The sequence below is a fragment of the Tupaia chinensis genome, unplaced genomic scaffold, assembly GCF_000334495.1.
Source record: "Tupaia chinensis unplaced genomic scaffold, TupChi_1.0 Scaffold000238_1, whole genome shotgun sequence".
Taxonomy (NCBI): Eukaryota; Metazoa; Chordata; class Mammalia; order Scandentia; family Tupaiidae; genus Tupaia; species Tupaia belangeri.
This window is the reverse complement of record NW_006159716.1, coordinates 1,377,488-1,388,702: the sequence shown is the minus strand read 5'-3', so window position 1 is coordinate 1,388,702 and position 11,215 is coordinate 1,377,488. Positions and strand designations below refer to the sequence as shown.

At 40.3% G+C, this 11,215-nt stretch overlaps 1 protein-coding gene across 1 annotated transcript in view; it reads left to right on the top strand.

Annotated features, from left to right (window-relative positions):
* UBR2 (ubiquitin protein ligase E3 component n-recognin 2) overlaps positions 1 to 11,215 on the top strand; it is a 164,017-nt gene that overhangs the window by 119,615 nt on the left and 33,187 nt on the right. Inside the window, 7 exon segments of the mRNA XM_006148563.3 lie at positions 1,155 to 1,264; positions 1,375 to 1,455; positions 1,784 to 1,962; positions 2,996 to 3,195; positions 5,824 to 5,917; positions 7,690 to 7,851; positions 10,546 to 10,646. Of these exon segments, the coding sequence (XP_006148625.1) occupies positions 1,155 to 1,264; positions 1,375 to 1,455; positions 1,784 to 1,962; positions 2,996 to 3,195; positions 5,824 to 5,917; positions 7,690 to 7,851; positions 10,546 to 10,646 (927 nt within the window).

The window sequence follows — 11,215 nt, the reverse complement described above, 5'->3', positions numbered from 1 at the left end:
GCCTAGGAAAGAGGAACATTCTGCCTCTTTAAAATGGCAGCACTTAAATCAAGAACATCAATAATTCGATGTTCCTTTTTTAAAATTTTTGCCATAGGGCGCTGCTCACAGGAAAGAGAGAAAAGTGATAAACCACTGCCCCCTCCCCCAGGGAAGATGGCCACGCCACAATCCATTTTCCTCCCTTCTCGTCTCAGGATTTTGGGCACACACACACACACATGTGCCCAGGGTGCTTTTCAAGCTGTCAGATCTGGGACTTAAACCGTGGAGTCAGCCATGTGGGTCCAGCTCCTTAACCACCACACCACCTGCTGGCCTAGTAACTAGACATATCTGATGATAATCTGAGTTAGCTAATATTGGGTTAAATGTACTCTTGAGAGTATGGATTTGACTTTCATATCTTTTTTCAGATAAAATAAGAACAAATTCATAAAGAAAGAGATTTATTTTGATCCTAGCTTTTACTTTTTTTTTTTTTGGAGAGGTTTTCACTGTAGGGCGCGTGCGCTCACCAGACAGACAGAGAGACATAGAGACAGAAAGCGAGAAATCACCCCCCAGGGGGGATGGTCACGCCACAATCCCTTCTCCTCCATTCTCCTCTCGGGATCTTGGGCACGCACGCACACGCGCCCGGCATGAGTTTTAAGCCACCGGGTCCGGGACGTGAACCGCAGTCGACTATGTGGGAGTCCAGTGACATAGCCATTACACTAACTGCTGGTTCCCCAGCTTTTACTTTTAAAAAGTCTAAGCATATAGATATATTCATGCATACATGCACCCCTGTAACTTATTTTCTTAGACTTATGAAGTCTTAGGTAGGTCAACCTTTTATAGCTAAGTTCTTAATTTTGCTAGAGGTTATGTTAAAATAATTATTTGGCATAGGAAGTTAGTTTTAAATCCTCAGAGAATACCAGTCGTTAACTTCTTTAAGAAGTTGTTATATATATATATCTCACATATATAATATAGTGTTACATGTATACGTATCATATTCTGGAGAGGTATTGAACATCTCTAATAAGTGGAGCTATAATCAATTGATTGACAGTAGGTATTATGAGCAATTGCATTTATCCTCCTGTGCATAGAGATAAGCACCATGAAGTGGTAGCTATCGTTGTACTTTTTATTTTTCTTAGAACCTGGTGAAGCACCAAACAACTCTCCTAGCATACTAGCCATGCTGGAAACACTGCAAAATGCTCCCTACCTAGAAGTCCACAAAGACATGATTCGGTGGATATTAAAGGTAAAATTTCCTGCACTGCTCTGCTTTTTGTGAGAAACACTAAATATTTCTTATTTGTACATTACAACAATGTTTCATAGCTTCAAGATAACCTGGTCCTTTTTTTGTAGACCTTTAATGCTATTAAGAAGATAAGGGAGAGTTCATCTACGAGTCCTGTGGCAGAGACAGAAGGAACCATCATGGAAGAGGTATAAGAAAGTAAAGTATGTTAATACGAAAAATGGCTGCACGTTCAGTATGAACAAGTTAAATTGATCTGCAAACTTAGTAGTGGACATTACTCACGAACATCTGATTCTCAAGAAATGTACCACCATGTATTCCTTGTAGCAATTTTCTTGATCTGCTTTTTCTTTTTAAACATGTTAGGTTGGTTGATACTCTCTTTTCTTGTTTAAGTGAGGTTGTCGAATATTAATAGTTTTATTTAGTACTTATAATAAAGGTATTTCTCGTTTGGGAGAAAAAATATGCCTTTAGCGTCTAACAGTCTAAGTGACCGAAGCATGATTTCAGAGTTCAAGAGATAAAGACAAAGCTGAGAGGAAGAGGAAAGCTGAGATCGCCAGGCTGCGCAGAGAGAAGATCATGGCCCAGATGTCCGAGATGCAGCGGCACTTCATCGATGAGAACAAGGAGCTCTTCCAGCAGACGCTAGAGCTGGATGCCTCTACCTCTGCTGTTCTGGACAGCAGGTGAAAGAGATCATCATCTTTTTTTGTTTGTTTTTTTTTTTTTGGTTTTTTTTTTTTCAGAGGTTTTTGCTATATGGTGCTTGCACTTCCCAGAAAGACAGAAAGAGAGACAGAGAGACAGAAAGCGAGAAATCACCCCCCAGGAGGGATGGCCGCACCACAGTCCCTTCTCCTCCACTCTCCGCTTGGGATCTTGGGTGTGCACACACACATGCCTGGCATGAATTTAAGCAACTGGGTCCGGGACTCAAACCGCAGTTGACTACATGGGAGTCCAGCGACATAACCATTACGCCAACTGCTGATCCCAAAAGAGATAATCATGATTTTAAAATCTTAACCAGTGTGGGGTTTTCGGGGTTTTTTTAAAGAGATTTTTGCCTTAGGGCAAGTGCTCTTTCTGGCGAGAGAGAGAGAGAGATTAAGTGAGAAATCACCCCCCTCCCCAGGAGGGGGGCTAGCCACATTACAATCCCTGTTCCTCCCAGGATGTTGGGCACGCACACACATGCTTCTGGTGTGATTTTTCAAGCCACCAGGTCCAGGACTAGAACCATGGTTGGCCATGTGGGAGTATAGCAACATAATCGCTCTGCTATCTGCTGGTCCCATCAATCAGTGGGTTCTGATTGGAGGCACTGTTGCTTTTACTTCATACAATTTAGTCCTAAAGTAATTTAGTGGAGTTGATAGGTCCACTTTGTGGTCATTGGTTAGAGGACTCAGTCTCAGAAATCTCCGACTATAGATAAGAAAACTCAGATGTACAGCTGGACAGTGCTGTATACAGAAGACCCTCGCCGTTCATGAGAGAGCGAGTGCAGTGGGCTCGATTACCTGTGTCTGGCATCTGTCTTGTATATTGGATTGCTGTCAGGGTTAAAGTAGGTGGTTTCAGTACATATGGAAAACTCGTGGTGACTCAAGTCATCAAAACTATATGTTAAATATGTACATATCTGGAGTCTGCAGTTTTATGATTACGTAGCAATACTTGGGTTCAACAGTTACATTCATAACCTTTTTATGGCAGCCCTATGGTTTCAGATGTGACACTTACAGCATTGGGCCCGGCACAGACTCAAGTTCCTGAACAAAGACAGTTTGTTACCTGTATATTGTGTCAAGAGGAGCAAGAAGTTAAAGTGGAAAGCAGGGCAATGGTCTTAGCGGCATTTGTTCAGAGGTCAACTGTATTATCAAAAAATAGAAGTAAATGCATTCAGGATCCAGGTAAGTCTTAGTGAGATCCTCATCCTCCCTGCTAATCACTGCCAGTTAGCGCGGTCAGTGATAGAGATTTTAGTAATCTATTGGGTCGTTGGAAAAATCATGACGCAATTTTACATAGGAAAATACGGAAACATGATTTTTCCAGCGACCCAATAATAATGACTTCATGCATTTGATGCTGTCTTTGGCAAATGATTTAGGTAGGAATTCCCCACTGGACGGGTGTCAACCACTCTACAAGGTGAAGTATGGTGCCTGAATCACACACCTGGTAAATAGCAGAGATTCAAAGATAAGCTTTTCTTTAGATGTGACATTAACATACTTTGGCACTTAACAGTCTTTTCAGTCCTTCAACACACTTGTAAAGTCCTGGTCATTTGTTGACATGTTAAAATAAGAATAATTATTTTGTCTTATGGATAGAGCCAGAGTGGACTCTCTCAAGAATAATGATACAAGTCTATCTATCTATGTGAGAAGCAATCCTTGAGCCAGGTTTTGACTTAGAATAATGAACTGCCACAAGAAGTGTTCCCCAGAAAGCAGATTCTTGAGACTACTGTGTAGGACATCTGTTAGAGAGAGCCTTGGGACCAACATCTGTGGGAAGGAGGAGAAGGAAGCAGATTTGGGTAACGGGAGAGGTTGAGGAGCAATGCAGTCCCCAGAGGGCCTCAGCCAACCCCGTGGGAGCTCTGGAGCTGGGTGCCCTTCTGAGTGTCCTGAGTTGGGGCACGGAGGCTGAGTCTTAGACCCTGACGCTGATAAGTGACTGAGTGTGGGCCACCCCAGAAAGAGGTGTGACCTCGAGTGGAATGACTGAGGGCCCCTTTCAATAGCCGGAGGAGAAAGTCACCAGTTCTTACAGAGGAATTTGGATTGCACATTGCTGTGTCCACCAGACGCTTCGTGTCTGCTCTGAGGTTTGTTGGCCATGTGCACACAGCGATACCCATCAACCTTTTTTTTTTTAAGAGAGATTTTGCTGTAGGGTACATGTGCTCTCTAGAGACAGAGTGACAGAAAGTGAGAAATCACCCCCTCAGGTGGAATGGTCACGCCGCAATCCCTTCTCTTCCATTCTCCTCTCAGATTTTGGGCACACATGCACATGCCCCTGATGTGAGTTTTAAGCCTCTGGGTCCAGGACTTGAACTGCAGTCGACAACATAGGAGTCTAGCGACATAACCATTACGCCACCTGCTGGTCCCCTCATCAAACTTTTTGAGAGTAGGAACTACTGGGGAATTTCCAAAACACTTCTTTCGCTAGTGCCTTTCATATTGCAGGATCTCAAGGCTGGAGAGCCCACTGGTAGAGACCTACTCTCACATATCCCAGTTAGGAAAGACTGGTCTGCTTTATCTTAAAAAACATTATTCGAGTAGCCAGTAGGTGGCGTAGTGATTAAGGCACTGGACTCCCAGATGGCCTACTGCAGTTCAAGTCCCAGATCTGCCAGCCTGAGGATCACACCAGGTGCATGTCCTCCTCCAGAATCTCAGGAGGAGAATAGAAGAGAAGGGATTGCGGCGTGACCATCCCAACTGGCAGTGATTTCTCACTGTCCGTCTCTCTCTCTCTGTCTCTCTGGTGAGCACACATACTCTATGGCAAAAACCTAAAAAAAAAAGTTATTTCAACTAAGTGCTTAATGAATTTCGTTCCAAGCTAAAGACAGAGTTGCTAATTTTATTACAGTGCAGTTACTTTCTGAGGAAAAAACTTTTGGCTGGCCACAAGTAGATTTTCTAAGTCCTTTCACAATTCATATCATATCATTGTTGGGTTTTGGGGGTGGGGTTTTTGTTTTTTTTGTTTTTTTTTTTTTTTTTTGGTCTTTTTATGCTGTGACATTTGCTTTCTCAGAAACTATTATATAAAGCACATTGAAATTTGAGTAATTCTTTCCTAGAGTGTTAAGGAATTTTTAAGATTATATTGATTTATGAAGAGAATTCAGAAACTTCTGAAAGAAGCCAAGCATCCATCTTGCTTGTCTTTGTTTTTAATCTCCTTCTCATATAAAAGTTAGCTGCTTTCTCCAGAAGAGAAGACTCTGAATTCCATTTTTCATTGTTCTCTGCATGAGTGTCTTTGCCAGACTCTCCTCTAGGGTGCGCCCCATTACTGCCCAAATACCTCGTTTGTTAGAAACCTTGTGACCTGCTGCCCTGAATGTAGTTAAAGGCAGCCCATCATAAGCCAAACAATATGATTGAAACTATATACAAAAAACAAATAATAAATAATGTGGGGGAAAAAAAAAAAGAATATCACCTTTACTTTGAGCTCAGTGCATTAGGGCATGGTGGAACTGGAATAGCTCAGTGCCCTGACAGTGTGAAATATTCCAAAGATTGGATATGTTTAAATAAGTGCCCCAGTGTCCATTTACAATCCAGGGAAGTTTAATTTGCTGAGGGTGATGAAAACCAGAGTGCTGCTTTCTAAGTATCCCAAGGTCTTAAAGAAATCATTGATATCTCAAATGAAAAGGAATAAACTCTTATAGCTTCCCAAGTTTAGAAGTCCTCATCAAGGACCTCACAATTTAAAGTTGCACTTTATTATACGAAAATTAAATGCCTGGTATTTTGGTTTTTGTTTGTTTCATAATGCAGAAAAATACAATCCATTATTCACGCACCCTGATCTGTCTTGTGGAACGCACACTGGCAGCTGTGGACACGTTATGCATGCCCATTGTTGGCAAAGGTAATTTATATTTTTTCTTTAAAGAATTATTTTATTTAACTTTATTGTTTTAATCATTATTTTTATTTAACTTTATTTTATTTTATTTATTTTTAATTTGACCGGAGAGGTATGGGGGTAGGGTGGGGGCTGAGAAAGCAAGCCGCCAGGTTCAGGACTTGAACCATAGTCAGCCATGTGGGAGTCCAGAACCCTTAACCACCATGCCACTTACTGGTCCCTGTTTGTTTGTTTTATTTTTAATTTAACTAGAGATGGGGAGAGAGAGAGCAAGCTGCCAGGTCCGGGACAATTAAAAGTGATTTGTTTTATCATAGATGTAGAAGAGTAGCTTAGAAACTTCATAATATGTCAAGTGCTTTTTTTTTTAATTTATCTTTTTATCAAAGTCTCTTCTTTACTCTTCCAAATAAGGAATGAAATATTCCAAAGATTGGATATGTTTAAATAAGTGCCCCAGTGTCCATTTACAATCCAGGGAAGTTTAATTTGCTGAGGGTGATGAAAACCAGAGTGCTGCTTTCTAAGTATCCCAAGGTCTTAAAGAAGTCATTGATATCTCAAATGAAAGGAATAAACTCTTGTAGCTTCCCAAGTTTAGAAGTCCTCATCAAGGACCTCACAATTTAAAGTTGCACTTTATTATACGAAAATTAAATGCCTGGTATTTTGGTTTTTGTTTGTTTCATAATGCAGAAAAATACAATCCATTATTCACGCACCCTGATCTGTCTTGTGGAACGCATACTGGCAGCTGTGGACACGTTATGCATGCCCATTGTTGGCAAAGGTAATTTATATTTTTTCTTTAAAGAATTATTTTATTTAACTTTATTGTTTTAATCATTATTTTTATTTAACTTTATTTTATTTTATTTATTTTTAATTTGACCAGAGAGGTATGGGGGTGGGGTGGGGGGCTGAGAAAGCAAGCCGCCAGGTTCAGGACTTGAACCATAGTCAGCCATGTGGGAGTCCAGAACCCTTAACCACCATGCCACTTACTGGTCCCTGTTTGTTTGTTTTATTTTTAATTTAACTAGAGATGGGGAGAGAGAGAGCAAGCTGCCAGGTCCGGGACAATTAAAAGTGATTTGTTTTATCATAGATGTAGAAGAGTAGCTTAGAAACTTCATAATAATATATCAACTTTTTTTTTTTTTAATTTATCTTTTTATCAAAGTCTCTTCTTTACTCTTCCAAATAAGGAAGTGGCTCTGTATTAGCTAACAAACTGGGTAAAGAAGAGGGTCATTACAGCACAGTAAGCCCTAGAAGGGTAATATTTTTCTGTGGGTTCAGAATTCTGAGGTGTTAGTATTTGCTTTTGTACGTCCCAAGAGTATAATGGTTCCTGTGCTAAGATGGGGTAACTCTGAACCCCTCTGCCTTGGTTCTTTCTGTGCTTCTGCACAACCATCGAATCAGTGCTCTTATTCTAGCACTGGGCTCACTGAGTTGTCCTGAACCACCCCTAACCAGTAGCCTCCAGCCTTGTGGAGTGGCCAGACCAAAGGCACCAAGAAATTTCTGCTGCTCCTTTGTGAATGCTTATTTACAAAGCAGTTTTTCTTCGGTATTCCTGTTTAGAACTCTCAACCTATTTTAATTGTTTCAAAATCATGTTGCCAATGTCAAAAATAATAGAGCTCATTTTAAGATTTTTATTTTGGAACTATTTGTGGAAACAAATTACTTAAAACATTGATGTTCTGACTCCCATTGATTTAATTGCCATTGTTTTTGATACCTCATATTCTCTAATTATAAAGGTATTTTGATTCCGTTCAAGCTAAAGAACAGCGAAGGCAACAGAGATTACGCTTACATACAAGCTATGACGTAGAAAACGGAGAATTCCTTTGTCCCCTTTGTGAGTGCTTGAGCAATACCGTCATTCCCCTGCTGCTTCCTCCAAGGAATATTTTCGGCAGGTAAGTTCAGTTCAGAGCACCGTACAGTAAAGCAGTAGTTGGGTTGAGTGTAATGAAGTAATAACTCGGGGGGAGACCAACTCTAGGTAATCCTGTAATTTTCCCAGACACTTTCCAAACTATTTGTTTGGTCATTTCTTTCTAACAGGCCTGTAGAATATGATTTGGTTTTTAGAGAGGAACAGGCCAAAATTTAATAGTTTCTTAGTCACCTGTCAATACTGCAGAAGATTTAAAATTCCTGTGTATTCATGAAAGCTAAGTATCTTCTTTACTTGTGGAGACTGTACCTTAAATACCTAGTTTCTGAGAGATGCTTCATAAACTGACAGTGGAGATGGGACAGCTCAAACTGACTTCATTAGCTAATCTAACAATTTAATCCAGTTTTTTGCATTTTTCTGGCCAACAGTCGCTTTAGGAATCTGGCAAAAAAAAATGAAAATCTGGTAATGTGTTTAAAATGGAAAAATTCCAGATTTCAATATTTTTAGGATACTTTTAGTTAATAAGGATTCTGAATTTCATTTTGCAGTTTAGAATTAGGTTGTCTAGGGCCAGCAGGTAGCGGGGTGGTTGAGGAGCTAGACCCCCATATGGCCTTCCATGGTTTGAGTCCTGGACCTGGCAGCTTGTTTTCTCACTTTCCTTCTCTCTCTCTCCTTCTCTCTGGTCAAATTAAAATAAATGAATAAGTAAAATTAAATAAATAATTGAAAACAATTTTAAAGAAGCTGTCTATCTTATATGCACAAAAAATTTTATAAGCCTTCCATTTCTGTGCTGTTATTTCAGTTCATTTCAAAGCAAAGTCAGTTTGTTTTTTCCTTTTCACTTTTAGGAAGTCACACTTTGGTGTCTTAGCTATAGAATGTCTTAAAATATTAGGGTTGATTGTAACCCCATACTTTTTAATCATAAAAGAATATCGTGGTGCTGATTTGCATGTGCATTTGAACTGATAAATTAATCATTATTGAAGAATGAACAAACAGTATGTAAAGAGAAATCATCTTTGTTAGATTTCACCTGTCACTTTGGTGGTTCAGTTTTTGTTTTTTTCTCATGAGAGTTAGTTATGGCATGGTTATAATTGAATTCAGTTATAAAAAGAACAGTTTGGCGTCTGGTAGAGTTAGAATGCCAGCTCTGTCTTTAATGGTCTTAATTAAGTAAGTTACACAGATCTAAACTTCAGTTTCCTCATCTATAAAAATCAGGACAGGGACCAGCAATTGGCATAATGGCTATGTCGCTGGACTTTCATGTAGCCGACCACGGTTCGAGTCCCAGACCCAGTGGCTTAAACTCATGCTGGGCACATGTGCATCGTGCCCAAGATCCCAAGAGGAGAATGGAGGAGAAGGGATTGTGGCGTGGCTATCCCCGCTGGGGCTGGGGGTGGTTTCTCATTTTCTGTCTCTCTGACTCTGTCTTTCTGGCAAGCACACAAGCCCTATAGCAAAATTTCTCAAAAAAAAAAAAAAAATTGAGACTGTAATAAAACTATTTTATAGGACTATTTTGAGATTTACAGGTAATTCTGTGAGATGCTTACATTAAAGAGCTTCACTAAATGCTTGCCACATTTGATAAATATTAGTGGCAGTAATGGCTATGGGTTTTTTCTGGGTTTTTTGTTTTTTTTGTTTTTTTGCCATTACGCTAACTGCTGGTTCCCTTTTTTTGGTTTTTTTTGAGAGGTTTTTGCTACAAGGTGCATGCGCTCACCAGAAAGACAGAGAGACAGGAAGCAAGAAATCACCCCCGCCCCCGGGGGAGGGGAGATGGCCATGCCGCAGTCCCTTCTCCTCCATTCTCCTCTCAGGATCTTGGGCACACATGCACACGTGCCCGGCATGAGTTTAAGCCACTGGGTCCAGGACTCAAACTACGGTCGACTACATAGGAGTTCAGCGACATGGCCATTACAACAACTGCTGGTCCCAATGACTATGATATTTAAGAAATTTTAGTCATAATTTAAAAAAAAAGAAAAAAATTTTAGCCAATTTCAGTACTGAAAAAAGTGAAATGTTTAACAAATAATGTCAGCATCATATTGACAAATAATACATTTTATTTATATTGGCCAATATCCATTCTGATTTTTTTAGATTTTTGCCATAGGGCACATGAACTCACTGGAGAAGAGAGGAGAGAAAATGAGAAATCACTCCCCAGGAGAATAGCCTTGCCATAATTCCAAGACTTGATCCATAGAGTTGGCCATGTTGGATCCGGCGCCTTAACCACCACACCACCTGCTGATCCCTATTCTGATGTTGCTGTTATTGTTAGGTTTTTGCCAAAGGGTGTGTGCACTCACTGGAAGGGGGGAGGGGTAGTAAGAAATCGCCCCCCACGGGAGATGGTCGTGCTGTGTCCTCCTCCACTCTCCTCTTGGGATTTTGGGCACACAAACACACACACATTATATAATTCTCCAGCTGCCAGATCCGGGACTCAACCACTATGTGCCATGTGGGAGTCCAGGGCCTTAACCACCACACCACCCATTGGACCCCTATTCTGATATTTTTACCACAACAAATTTTTTCCTAGCCTTATTTTTTTTTCCAATATTTGAAGTATATTTAAAATATTAAACCTATGATCATTTAAGGAATATTTTTTTATTTTTCACTAAGCAAAATAATGAAATTACTAAATGTTCTCTTTACTCTTTCCTAGCAGGTTAAAATTTTCAGACCAACCAAATCTGACTCAGTGGATTAGAACAATATCTCAGCAAATAAAAGCATTGCAGGCTCTTAGGAAAGGAGAAAGCAACAGTAAGTTCTGCTAACCTGTTTCCATTGTCCCTTGAAGTGTAAGATCATTAGAAAATGTGTTTTCATAACAAATTGTTTTAAAGTATTTGAAAGCGAAGCCTTCTGTTTAAAAATTTGACTCATTCTAATTCTTTACTAAAAAAAATTTTAATTTAATTTCACTTTGCAGCATTACTTCTTATTCCTTGAAAACACACCAGTTCATATGACACCTCTGAGTTCTTCTCACTTATTTCCTCATTTCAAGAAGAGCTACTGGGGGGAACCAGCAGTTAGCGTAATGGCTATGTCACTAGATTCCCACATAGTCGACCGTGGTTCACGTCCCGGACCCGGTGGCTTAGAACTCACACCAGGCTCGTGTGCGTGCGTGCCCAAGATCCCAAGAGGAGAAAGGAGGAGAAGGGATTGCGGCGTGACCATCCCCCCCCTGGGGATGGTCTCGCTTTATGTCTCTCTGTCTGGCAAGCGCACGAGCCCTATAGTAAAAATCTCTCAAAAAAAAAAAAAGAAGAGCTGCTGGGGGGCAGGGGGAACAACCACGTGTAGAAGAGCTCGCCTCAGTTTCC